We start from the raw sequence: 14,188 nt of genomic DNA, 5'->3' as shown, positions 1-14,188 counted from the left end.
AATTGACTAAGTTCCTTAAAATGTGTCAAGCAGTACAGTTTGGGACCTTAATGTTCAATCTCTCTTTTGCAACAAAGTAATAGTGTAAAGAAAAGGGAGAGTAAGAAGTCACTCATTAGGCATAGGTACCTATAACTTCACAATGCTATTTTCAAACCAATCCAGGAAAGCAGTATTTTCTACCTTTCAAGTTTAATGGCATAGCAGGTTCCTGAATATACAGAGCAACTCCAAAAATATTCTAATGTCAAATTTCTGACATATCATTTTCCCATGTTTATATAAATAAATTATCTTCCTTCTCACCTGCCGGACTTTGTGAATTCTGGTAACAAGTTCATCTGCAGAAACACTTCCTGCTATTACTTCCAAGGGAATTCCACTGTCTCCAATAAAGAAACTGGATGGAACACACACTACAGGATCTGTACAATTTAATTAAGTCTAATGATTCGTGAAAAAACAAGGGGATAATTTTATGAAATGCTACTGATAACAAAGCAAATCTTTGTGAATTTCACCGTGTAATCAGCTAACATGTTTACCAAATAATTTCAACTACAGTATTACTATGCTTGTCATGCATGTGATAAGTAAACTGATTTATGATTTATCTGCACTGCCTATCTGAAACATCCATTACATTCCATCTATTGTAAATTTTACATCTTGCCTCTTGACAATTATTTTTTTTTTTTTTTTTTTCAAAGTTTTTATTTATTTTTGGTACAGAGAGAGACAGAGCATGAACGGGGGAGGGGCAGAGAGAGAGGGAGACACAGAATCGGAAACAGGCTCCAGGCTCTGAGCCATCAGCCCAGAGCCCGACGCGGGGCTCGAACTCACGGACCGCGAGATCGTGACCTGGCTGAAGTCGGACGCTCAACCGACTGCGCCACCCAGGCGCCCCTTGACAATTATTTCTAACATTCCAACCAAACTGCTCCATATTGCTTTCCAGATATTGACAATAAGACTCCCTATAATCCCATTTGCTACAACGTATTATCTCAAAGGACACTTAGTAGTATAAAGTTCCTCAAAGCAAGAATGCATGAGCTCCTAAATAGAAATGAGTAATTTCTAAATGTCGTGAATTAACCAAAAGAAAGGTAAATCCTCAAGCAAAATATTTATCAAACCAATTCTTCATTGAAAGGATACAGATTTGTGAAAATTGTAAGCAGGCTTCACTGTAAAACAAAATCAAACAGAAAATCACTAGATGCATTAAAATATTTCCCCCCAAATATCCAGTTGTTTTTACAGGAATTTACTCCACCAATTAAAAGTATTTCTCTGAAACTACTAGTTCCTTTCATAGTCACCAGCTGGAAGGAGAAAAGTGCAATTCTTGTCTTACAGACCTTTCCCGGTATGTTTTATAATTTTCAGATTAAAGAGCCACTTATTCTTGCAACACACAAACTGGTGGCTGGATCTGATGGCTAAAAATCAAGCTGGTATCTGCCATGTTGCTTTCTCAGCAGCAAGTGTATCTGAATACAGCATCTTGCCTTGTAACAAAAGATATTAATGCTTATGATTTACTTCTGCAAATGATAATATAATACTTTGTAAAAATAAAGGATTCAAAACAACCTAAATATCTACCAGTAAAAACTAATTATGCAATCATTAAAAAGGTACAAAAAAGTATGTCAAAATGCTACCACTTTTGTAAAAAAAAAAAAAAAAAGTAAATAAACAAGAATTTAAAAAAGTGAGGAAAATGCATTTTCTTGATTTGGTTACTCCAGAGAAGGAAACTGGGTGGTTAGGGACAGGGACAGGAGAGTCTTTACGTTATGATACAAATAAGAGATACTGATCAATGCAAATGAATAATACCAAGAATCAAATTAATCTTTCCAAAAATTTACACCCATTTTCTGAATATAAAGCATGATTACCACAAAAACATCTGAAAATATAATAAAAAAGTATAAAGAAAAAAATTACCAAGTCCTACCTTCCCAGAAATAACCAATGTAAATTTTGATGTATTTCCTACCAATCTATTTTCAATGCAGGCTTATCTCCATAAACTCATAGACACTAAAATGTTACTACAACATTAATTTCATTATTATTGTACAATACATAAAATTTACTATTCATAATTTAAAAGACACATTAGATTCTATTAGCAGGCAGTCTATAATGAAACAAAAATTAACCATCACTATACACAGGTATCCCTGCATCTACTTTTAGAAATTTGTTTAAAAAAATTTTTTTTTTTGGTTTTTAAAAATACCAGATACATCAGTCTGTATATAACCTCAAGAATTCTGATTTTCTCATTTCTTCCACATTTCCAATACCCCTACATTCCTCCTACTATTTCTGGTGCTACTGGAAGATAATGGAAAACATAAATGACAGGATATACATTAAAATGGTAAGATTCTTTTTTTTAAAGTATTATATAGCTCAATAAATATATAGTTGAATAACTGCTGCTCTGAGGCAAACCACTATGATTTGTTTCATGAAATTTTTAATATTGGAAAATTTTTACTAAAAAATTTGCAAACTTACAGGTAAATTTCCAAATATTTTAATCTTGGCAGTAATTTTCAAACATCATTCATTCTGATATTATCAATATCAAAATGAAAGGAATACCACTTTGTAGTTGGTAACAAATTAATGTTTCTAGGCGCTGATCATTGATGCCTACTGCTAACATCATAAAGACAAGAGGTCATTATGTGCTTTCATAATGGAAGAACGGAAGACATACCACCATTTATGAAGTAGTCTTGATGGAAAAAAAAATCTAACTTGAATCCAACTGTTGATTTACAAGCAACAGAGGACAGAGAAATGAACTACATGAGACTAACAGGGATGCAGTCAACAATAATCCACATGGCAGGAAACTAAAGAACGAATGACCTGTTTCTCCAAAAACTAAATTGCAAAGAAAAAACATACAGAGAAGGGGGGGGTGGCGCGCGGGGGAGAGCCTTGAAAAAGATCAACACATCACAATGTGTGGACCTTGACAGATCCTGAACCAAACAAACTGTAATAAATTAAGAATACAACTATGGCATAGATGAGACAAGTGAAAATGTGAAAAATAGCTGGATATTTGCTATTAAGAAACTATCACTTATTTGCTTTGAAGTATTACAGTTATGTTAAAATATTTAGTTTTTCACATGCTAAATTTGTTAATTCATGTTAAAAAACTTATTTTTTAAAGACACACTAAAATATAGATGAAGTGATGTGATGACAGATTTGCTTCAAAATTATATGGGATGAGTGGTAACGGGTGACTGAAACAAGACTGACTATAAGTTAATCACCAAAGTAGTTGACAAGTATGTGGGACTTCACTGCACTACTCACTTACTTTTGTATGTCTGAAATTTTCTACAAAACATTTTTAAAGGGAGGAGATGGAATGGATTAACAAAAAATACTTGTGGATACTAGGTACTCTGAAGGACCTAAAAAGTACTTACTCCTATGCAAATTGGTGCAGCCACTCTGGAAAACAGTGTGGAGGTTCTTCAAAAAATTAAAAATAGATCTACCCTATGACCCAGCAATAGCACTGCTAGGAATTTACCCAAGGGATATAGGAGTGTTGATGCATAGGGGCACTTGTACCCCAATGTTTACAGCAGCACTTTCAACAATAGCCAAATTATGGAAAGAGCCTAAATGTCCATCAACTGATGAATGGATAAAGAAGCTGTGGTTTATATATACAATGGAATACTACGTGGCAATGAGAAAGAATGAAACATGGCATTTTTGTAGCAACGTGGATGGAAATGGAGAGTGTTATGCTAAGTGAAATAAGTCATACAGAGAAAGACACATACCACATGTTTTCACTCTTATGTGGATCCTGAGAAACTTAACAGGAACCCATGGGGAAGGGGAAGGAAAAAAAAAAAAAAAGGAGAGGGAGGGAGGAAAACCGTAAGAGACTCTTAAAAACTGAGAATAGGGGCGCCTGGGTGGCGCAGTCGGTTAAGCGTCCGACTTCAGCCAGGTCACGATCTCGCGGTCCGTGAGTTGGAGCCCCGCGTCGGGCTCTGGGCTGATGGCTCAGAGCCTGGAGCCTGTTTCCGATTCTGTGTCTCCCTCTCTCTCTGCCCCTCCCCCGTTCATGCTCTGTCTCTCTCTGTCCCAAAAATAAATAAACGTTGAAAAAAAAAAAAAAACAAAAAACTGAGAATAAACTGAGGGTTGATGGGGGGTGGGAGGGAGGGGAAAGTGGGTGATGGGCATTCAGGAAGGCACCTGTTGGGATGAGCACTGGGTGTTGTATGGAAACCAATTTGACAATAAATTTCATATTAAAAAAAAAGTACTATTCCTATTGAATTAAACAGCTTTATTCCCAAAAACAGGACCCAAAAGAGTGGTCAACCGTTCAGAGATAATCAATATATAATTTACAGTTACTTCCATGTTCTTACAAGTTCTTTTGCATTCCTGGTGCATGTCACATAGCTGCTTGGTAAACCAGAACTTCAGAGTTTTTCAGTAAGATACATGATGTATTTGGAAAACAGCAATCAGAATTTAAGGTCCCAATACGCCTTAGAGAAAAGTCAACATTCTTATAGTCTAAGAGTATCACCATAAATCACAACAAAAGACAATGGTTATAATACTTAAAAAAATTAACACATAAGCAAACCTTTTGGTATCGATTTTAATAGCAACAAAACTGTCCGAAGATGCTTCTGTTACTTTCTCATCTTCCCAACTTGCAGCCATCTGTGTTGACTGCTCATCATCACCTGTAACACATTTCAAGGATATTTATAAGGCCAGTATCAGCTGATTCTTTTCCCCCAGAATGTGGAATTTCAAATAAAATATAATTGCACAAGTACTATTTTCTATCAAATTTAAGAACAAAAACTTTCCCATAAAATGAAGAGCATGACTATGGCATTGCTAACATTATAAAAGTAATGAAAAACAGCTCAGGCTGCTAAGAAAAAAAAAAGTAATAAGACATAATGAAAAAGAATGACACTATCTAGATTTTACAAAGTACTGTATTTTCTAAAAGAAGACATTCAAAGTATGATGCACATAGTATCACAATAATTGGAAGTCATAATAGAAACGTACAGGGGCTATTTTGCCTTTTGTACACGTAATTTTTTTTGAGAGAGAGACAAAGAGTGTGTATGCATTGGTGAGGGGCAGGAGAGGGGTAGAGGGAAGGGGAGGGAGGGAGGGAGGGAGAAAGGGAGAGGGAGGGAGAGAGAGAGAGAGAATGAATCTTAAGCAGGCTTGACACTCAGCATGGACCCCTACACAGGGCTCTTGATCCCATGACCCTGGGATCATGACCTGAGCCAAAATCAAGAGTTAGACACTTTAACAACTGAGCCACCCAGGTGCCCCTGTACATGTGATTTTAGAAAATAAAAGCACAACACTCTTCCTTCATGGAGGACTTTTCTGTCAAGCTCAATGTCCCCCAACAGCACAGCATTACTCTCCAGAATTTCCCCAAGTTAGATAGATGCTGATGCAATTCTATTTGCGGTTTGGGACTTGCCTTTTATTTTAGGTATGGTAATTATAAAAGTTATGCTGACCCAAAACTAATCTATAGTGACAGAATTCAGCACAGTGGCTACCTGGATGGCGGTGCTACTGACTGGGAAAGAGCATGAAGAAGCCTTCTGGGGGTGCTGGAAATACATCTTATCTGGATGAGAGTTACAAGTGTTTTAATAGTAAAAATGCACTGAGCTGCTCACTTAATCTTACTTAATATACCGTACGTCACACTTCAGTGACAAAATGTTTTGCTATACCTGTCAAGCAGCTGCTTCCATTTTAGACTTGTAATATCTAGATTTTGACATAACCACTTAGTGGTGGGCAGAGGAAAACTTACCTAAGTCAGATGAAATCTTTCTGAGATTAAGCAAAGTGCTTTCTCAAGCACTTTCAGGTGAACAACCTCTGCCAACTTACAGATTTAAAAAGTTCCCAGGCCACATTTTTTTTTTTGTTTTACAAAAATGAGGTAATTCTCTATCTATTCTTCTGTAAGCTGTTTTCTTCCCAAGTGCAGCCTTTCCCCAATTTAATCCACCCTCAGCATTCCTCATGTCAGTTAACTATTTAAGGTATCTCCATCCCTTCAGTTTTTAGGCCCAAAATTTTACTTATCCTTGACTTCAGTTGACTATCTCCAAAATATATCCAGAATGTAACTATTTCTTTCCACTTTCACTGCTACCACCCTGATTTAAGCTATACATATCACCTAGATGATTACAACAGCCTCCAAACTGATCTCCCTGTTCAATCTATTCCTTTTTTTTCCCCCAAAAAAATCAATACAACCTTTACTGCACCTTTAAAATATCACAAATAAGCCTGAAAAATCATCTGGCATCTTTCTGTTTCTATAGCTGGACAACTGAGATCTTATTCATCAGCCTGAACTGTTCCTTTTTCATAAATGTAGATAACCTCCAAAAATTTTCTGATATCCTTGTTTTTTAACTGTTGTGACTTGCTGAATCAAAGCAGCTAGTTTGACACAAGTTCAATGTCATTTCCTTTGAGAATTAACTCACCTTTCTGAACCTGAGATACTGAACAAGCAATGCCAGCCTCAGCCAAATCCTACAGATTTATTTTTCACCCAAGAAATTACAGATTTCAAAAAGATAACAATTCTCCTGAAAAACAACACTGATAGGGAAGTGAGCATATACAGAACTGGTAACAGAAGCCCAGTGTAGCCTCCTTCATCATGTTTTTGTTTTTTTTTTTTTTTTTCTTTTTGAAGTAATTTCTATGCCCAACATGGGGCTTGAACTTACGACCCCGTCACCTGCTCTACCAACTGAGCCAGCCAGGCACCCCACTCCCGTCCCCCGGACCATGTTCTGTAAATGACTACAGAGAGCGCAAACAGTAGCCAGATTTTTTCTATTTCCCCACCATTTGTCAACATGGACCCTCTTCTTTTTCTTTCCAAAGAGACAGAGTTCTACACTGATGTGACTGAAGTCCCTTCGCAGGGTTCCTCTGGGGCCTTTCACAATAACTGTGCATCCTTTCAGAGTGGATGCCGACATTTTCTGGAATGTCGACAGTCTGCTGACTGCAGTAGATGTGGCAAAGCTGCTCAGTCTATTCTTAACACAGAAACTTTTGTTAAAAATTTCAGATCATATCAATCCTCTGCTCAAAATCCTATAATGGCTCCCAATTTCCCTCCAAGTAAAAAAGCCAAAGTCCCTGCAAATGGCCTCATGCCTCCAGTTACCTCTGTGACCTCATTTGTCTTCACTTTCTTCCTATTCTGCTAATATAAAAAACACTCTAAGGTCTTTGTACTACTTGTTTCCTCTCCCTAGAATGTTCTTCTCTCAGATATTTACATGGTTAATGCTCAACCCTCTTAAGTCTCTGTTCAAATATTATCTTCTCAATAAAGCTTTCCCTACTCATACTTTAAAATGACAGCCTTAGGGTATCTGGATGGCTCATATGGTTAAGTGTCCAACTCTTGATACTGGCTCAGGTCATGACCTTTTGGTCGTGAGATGGAGCCCTGTGTCCAGCTCTGCACTGAGAGTTAAGCCTGCTTGGGATTCTCTCTCTCCCTCTTGCTCTCTGCCCCTCCCCAGCTCATGCTCTCTCTCAAAATAAATTTAAAAAAATTTTAAATAAAAAATAATAGGGGCCCCTGGGTGGCTCAGTCAGTAAAATGTCCGACTTCAGCCCAGGTCATGATCTCGTGGTCCGTAAGTTCAAGCCCCATGTCGGGCTCTGTGCTGACAGCTCAGAGCCTGGAGTGTGCTTCAGATTCTGTGTCTTCCTCTCTCTGCCCCTCCCCTGCTCGTGTTCTGTCTCTCTCTCTCTCTCAAAAATAAACATTAAAAAAATAAAATAAAATAAAATAAAATAAAGTACAAAATAATAAAATGACAGCTTTTAGGGGTGCCTGACTGGTTTAGCTGGTGGAGCACATGACTCTTGATCTCACGGTCATGAGTTCAAGCCCCACATTGGGCATAGAGCCTACTTTAAAAAAACAGACAAAACAAAACAAAACATGACAGCTTTTATGGGCTCCTGGTTGGCTCAGTCAATATAGCATGCAACTCTTGATCTCAGGGTCATGAGTTCAAGCCCCACACTGGGCCTAGAGTTTACTTTAAAATAATAATAACGGGGCGCCTGGGTGGCTTAGTCGGTTAAGCAGCCGACTTCTGCTCAGATCATGATCTCTCAGTCCGTGAGTTCGAGCCCCATGTCAGGCTCTGTGCTGACAGCTCAGAGCCTGGAGCCTGTTTCAGATTCTGTGTTGCCCTCTCTCTGACCCTCCCCTGTTCATGCTCTGTCTCTCCCTGTCTCAAAAATAAATAAAACGTTAAAAAATTTTTTAAAAAATAAATAAATAAAATATTAATAATAAATTAAATAAAATGACAGCCTTCAAACATTCCCAAAGCTCCCTAATTTCCTGGTCTCTTTTTCCCTGTAATACTTATCACCTTCTGATAAACTATGTGTTTTACTTATTATGTTTACTGTCTGTTTCCCTCAACTAGAATGCAGGTTCCAAGAGGGCAAGGATTGTTTTCCTTTTATTTACTAACATAATTCAAATGCCTACAATACAACTTGGCATATGTCAAGTACTTGGGATACAGCAGGGCCTCAATAAGTGTTTTGTGGAACAAACAGCTAAATTTCTGGTACAGTAAGTATCTTGGCATACCTACAATAATTGACTAATGCTGCAGATTTGAGTATATTCTATGTGAAATGGGATCTAGGAACAGGAGCTTGAGAAATCTGGTCATGGAAAAGTAAACAGGGACTAGAATGCATCTACAGACTAGGACCAAAAAGAATGCCAGTAACAGTCTTCCAGATATTGAGGAAGCAAACTGGGAAAATTATCATTTGTAGTGACATCGTTCAGAGCACATCTTCAAACACTATGGGGTGAGGAAATGTAAAATTCCAAGTAAATGACAAAATTATCAACCTAGAAAATAACTATATGGCAACATTCTTACTACAAACATGTCTTAGAGAAGGCTGTGAGGCATGAGAGATCCTTTTCATTCATTCTTTCATACGTTCACTATTTTATTCCATTCTTATTGTCCTAGGCATTGGCTATAATCTAAATGTGAAACAAAGGAAACATTGTTTGCCCTGGAGCTTAAAAATCTAACAGTACAAAAAATGTACTTGTTGGCGCGCCTGGGTGGCTGAGTCGGTTAAGCATCCCACTCAGTTTCGGCTCGGGTCATGATCTCACAGCTTCATGAGTTCGAGCCCTGCATCAGGCTCTGTGCTGACAGTGTGAAGCCTGCTCGAGATTCTGTTTTCTTCTCTCTCTGCCCCTCCCCCACTCATGCTGTCTCTCTCTCAAAATAAATAAACTGAAAAAAATTTAAATTAAAAAAAGTACTTGTTTAGTAAACAATTATAATTATAGTAATAAATACTGTTAAAAAGAGAACAGATCTAGGAAAGAAAATAGTAAGACCCTTTTAGATTGGTCAGGGAAGGCTTCTCTGGGGCAACATTTAAGGTAAGACCTAAAGGATGAAAAAATTAAGCCATGCAGAGTTCACTAAGCCGGATTTTATGTGTAGAAAAAGGTCTGTGTGACTGGGAATGTCATGAACAAAAGGGAAAGCCAGACAGGAGACTAAAGAATTGAGAGTCAAAGGTGACTCCACACTTCGGTTTATCCACCTGGATGTAAAAGTGGTGTCATTTACTAAAATGTAGAAAACTGGGAGAAAAACAGGTTCAGGCAGTAAATATACTTTTAAGCTTGAGAATCCTGTAAGGCATCTAAGTGGGGATGTCAAGTGGGTAGCTACAAGTATAGATTCGCTTGCTACTTCTGAGATTGGTACTTGTCATTATGTTGTACCATGTAGGTAGGGTCCCAAATATCACATCCCCACTAGCAATGTCTGTCCATAATTCAGCCTAGTGGCTGCAACAGCTGCTTGACCAACAGAGATGTAAGGATGAATGGAATTACTTAACTAAGAACTATATTAACTCTACAGAGCAAGATTATTAATTGCCAACTTCAGTAACTTTAGTTTCTTATTATTAAGAAGTATATAAACCATGCTATGGAGTTAGATCAGCCTAAAATTTTAGCAAAAAACGCTGTATCCATGGTAGTATTCAGCAGTATCCAAAATAAAAGCACTCGAAAAGAACAATACAAGGGTGCCTGGCTGGCTCAGTTGGTAGGGCATGTGGCTCTTGATCTTGAGGTTGTGAATTCAAGTCCCATCTGGGTGTAGAGATTACTTAAAAATAAAAAAATCTAAAAAAAAAAAGACAATCTCAGAAACAAAGAGATCTCTTACTATTGTAATAATTAGTACTACTGTTTCTATATGTTTGTTAATTAAATCTAGCATTTACTTGAAATTAACTGATTAGCCCAAAAGTGCCTCCTAGGAACATTTAGACATCTTCAATTGTGTGTTTTCCTAGTACAGCCAGGAATTCCAACCCAGAAAACATCAACTAGTCAAAATCTAAAAGTTTTTGTGGTCTATTTTAACCAAAAAAGGCAGTAAATAGCGTCTATCATGAAAATTTTAGCCCACTAGCAACACTACTCTGTGAACTGACACCTTTGCTTCAGGATCCTTGTCAGAATATTCTACCTTCCCAAGAATAGAATCAAAATCTTTTTCAGTTTTATTACTTTCAATTTGCATAGTCATAATACTTTGAAAATACTTGCTCTTGTCTGAACTGGTAGTAATCTCTCCAGTCTCAATCCCACAATTTTCTTTAATTCATCCATGAAAATTTCACTAAATATAAAGAACTTGCCTAAAGTGCTTCCCACTTGAGGGGTTTACATGAACCAAAGTATACCCTTAAGACCACTTCTTTCAGCCATAAAGACATCTTTTTAATTTTCTACTAAGTTGGTTTATTTTTGTTGAGGTCTCTCACCTAAGAAAATCATGAGTTCTGGTTATATCCTTCGATGTTATGAACAAAGCTCTAGGCAACACGTAAGTGTTGGGAGTTTCATGACCCCTGTCTATGTATTCCTGGAGTGAAACTAATTCTGCCTAGTGTTGGAGATTAACTTTCTAAAACTCTACAAAAGCCAACAGTATTTTGAACGGGTCAAGGGACAAACTCCTTTGACAGACTAATGGTCTTTCTGAAAACATTCAACAAACATTCATCAGAGTCGTTGATATCCTAAAAGTATGTAACACATGCTCATCAGTAAAAAGTTAATTGAAGAATGTATATTTACACACAAAGCCCCAAAGATCTCTAACTTTATTTTACTATTGTAATAATTAGCACTACTGTTTCCATATGTTTGTTAATTAAATCTAGCATTTATTTCAAATTAACTGATTAGCCCAAAAGTGTCTCCTAGGAACATTTAGACATCTTCAATTGTGTTTTTTGTTTAAAAAATGACTACCATAATCCTAAATTTCCTGACTATGACACCAATTTCAATAATACATGAAGTGTACAGTTGTTCAGTTTTTCTCAAGAAATAAAAGATTTTGGGGGCACCGGGATGGCTCAGTCGGTTAAGGGACTGACTTCAGCTCAGGTCATGATCCCGAGATTTGGGAGTTGGAGCCCACTTAGGATTCTCTCTTTCCCCTTCTCTCTCTGGTCCTCCCCTGCTCCCTCTCTCAAAATAAATAAATAAACTTAAAAAAAAATAAGACTTTTTTTGAAGCTGCTAAAAAAATTTGTCAGGACAAGATAGAAATATTTTTTTGTGACCCTGCTATGTGACCCATGTCACTTAACCACTGTGGACATAAATTTCCTCATCTATAAAATGGGTAAAATAAAACCTATTCTACTTATCACAAAAATCAACCGAGATTTTATGTGAAAAACACAACTTAAATGTCATAAAACTATTAACGTACACTTTTTAAAACAAGTTTATTTTGACAGAGAGAAAAAGAGCATGAGTGGGGGAGGGGGAGAGAGGGAGGGAGGGAAGGGGAGGGAGGGGGAGGGAGAGAGAGAGAGAGAGAGAGAGAGAGAGAGAGACAGACAGACAGACAGACAGACAGAATCCCGGTGCTGTCAGCACAGACCCTGACTTGGGGCTGGATCCCACAGACCCTGAGATCACCACTTGGGCCAAAATCAAGAGTCTGACGCTTAAGTGACTGAGCCACCCAGGCACCCCAAAACTATTACTGTACTCTTAATAAGCACAGCTAAGTATCATTTAATTCTTCTTTCCTTTTTAATCCACTTTTTTTCCTTACAGTATCACAGCACTTATGTATGTGGACTATAAACTCTAAAACTGCCTAAGAGGATCTAAACTACTCAAAATCTTCTAATTAACAACACTAAGCTAAAAATCTGGCATAATTTAAAACAATTATAAATTTCAAATTTAATGTTAAGTGAAATTCATATTTTAGCCTTTGTTCTTTATTGTGCTGCATAAAGTGATAGAGCTATTATCTAGTCTCTCCAAGTCATAAGTTAATAATTTGAGCATACCGTTATTAAACATAAATAGTTAAAATAATATAGTTCAAATGGTCACAAACACTAACTTGGTTCATGTAATGAGAATCAGCAAAACCACAAAGGCATAGGTTTACTGTAAATCTAGAAGATTTCTGTAATAAAATAGGGTAGTAATAATATACTGAGCAAAATAACCCAGACTAACACATGATAAATGAGTTAGCTCACGTTCTCGAAACTGTGGATATTAGACGAACCAAGCACCGAACATCTACTTATTCTAAACAAATGGTACAAAAAAAATCAACTTGCAACAAACCAAATATTCCACATTAGACTCTCTCCCCCTATTATCATTAAAAAAAAAAAAAAAATCCAACCTATGTAAAGCTCAAAAGTTTGCGTCTCAGGAGCGTACGACCGCCAGTAACCGAAAACATCAGGTGGCTTCTCTTTGTTGCTTACCGATGACACAGCTTTCTTCCTGACAGTCCACAATTATTTACGAACCTAAATGCCTGTCGAAAGGCCTGTCTCTCTATTCCCACCTGAACACTTAGGAACTACACAAGCGTTGAAGCATCCCGAAGTGGGTCCTAGGTGACAGAGAGGGGTCCCAGGGTGCCCGAGAGGGAGGTGCTGGGGTCTATCGGCGCCAACTCGTCAGGAGGCGCGGCGAGAGGCGCAGCGAGGGTGGGCTGCAGAGACCCGCGCAGAGCTGTGGGCGGGGCTCAGCGCGTTTTGGGGGTGAGGCGGGGACGGTGCCTCCGGCCGGGGTGCCGGGAGAAGCAGGAGCTGGAGGCCTAGCCAGGCCCGGCGTGCCCCAAACGGAAGGGGGAGGCGCTGAGAAAACAGGCACGGCAGCCAGGGCCTGTCGAGAGCACGGAGGAAAGGCTGGGGAACCCTAGGATTGGAGGTAGGCCGGTGGGGTGTCCGGCCACAACTCGGGCCCCCGCCCCCTTCACCTGCCACGAATACCACGAAGACCGCTCCGCTCCTCTTGGCCGACGCGATGGCGGCCGGAATGGCGCCCTGGAACCACAACATCGCTCTCCTCGGGCCCAGGCGCTTGTTCGGTGTGTTGTCGCCGCGGTCCGGGAGCTGGCCCCGCCCTCTCTTTCGTCTGGCCCCGCGGCCCCCGCAGCCCCAGCTGCTCTGTCCCCCGCCTCCGCGCAGGCACGCTAGCCCGTCAGCGGTCCCCTGGGACGCGCGCAAGCGCGCGGACCAGGCGCACCCTGCGCCACGTGACGCCACACGTCGCCGTCGGCACAGGGCCCGAGTGCCTTGTCTTGTTGGCAAAAAGGTGCGTGCGCGCTACCGCTAGGCCTCAGACCCTGCAATTCCGGAAGTGGGAAAGATGACTAACCGCTACGGCGCGTTGACGGCGCCTACAAGAGGCATGACGGGAATTGTAGTCTTCATAGGCTTGTTTTTCTTCATAATTGGAAAATGTAACGGTGGTTTCCGGGGACGGCTAAAGGGGACAGCAGTGAGAGCCTTTTTCCAATCTGGGAAAGGGGAGGAGAAGAAGTGGTGCTCACTGTCGTGAAGATGCTAATCGCCACCTCATTGAGACCTTAAATATGGAGGAAGTCGTCCCCCCCTCGAGTGGAACCCTAATTGTGGACGATGTAATTTTTATAATTAGAGGTCATTGTGTGATACGGGAAGGTGT

The 14,188-nt window shown here is 39.2% G+C and overlaps 1 protein-coding gene across 1 annotated transcript in view; it reads right to left on the bottom strand.

The window, feature by feature from the left end:
• The window catches only part of UBXN4 (UBX domain protein 4), a 44,152-nt gene extending 30,300 nt beyond the window's left edge, over positions 1-13,852 (bottom strand). The window contains exons 1-4 of the mRNA XM_045479664.1: positions 13,479-13,852; positions 4,676-4,778; positions 1,165-1,193; positions 307-425 (exon numbers count right to left, since the gene is read on the bottom strand). Coding sequence (XP_045335620.1) covers positions 307-425; positions 1,165-1,193; positions 4,676-4,778; positions 13,479-13,560 — 333 coding nt within the window. The 5' untranslated portion in view covers positions 13,561-13,852. The remainder of the gene's footprint in view (positions 1-306; positions 426-1,164; positions 1,194-4,675; positions 4,779-13,478) is intronic.
• Positions 13,853-14,188: the final 336 nt, after the last annotated feature.

This window comes from Leopardus geoffroyi, chromosome C1 (genome assembly GCF_018350155.1).
Source record: "Leopardus geoffroyi isolate Oge1 chromosome C1, O.geoffroyi_Oge1_pat1.0, whole genome shotgun sequence".
Classification (NCBI taxonomy): Eukaryota; Metazoa; Chordata; class Mammalia; order Carnivora; family Felidae; genus Leopardus; species Leopardus geoffroyi.
This window is presented reverse-complemented; position numbering and strand designations above follow the sequence as displayed.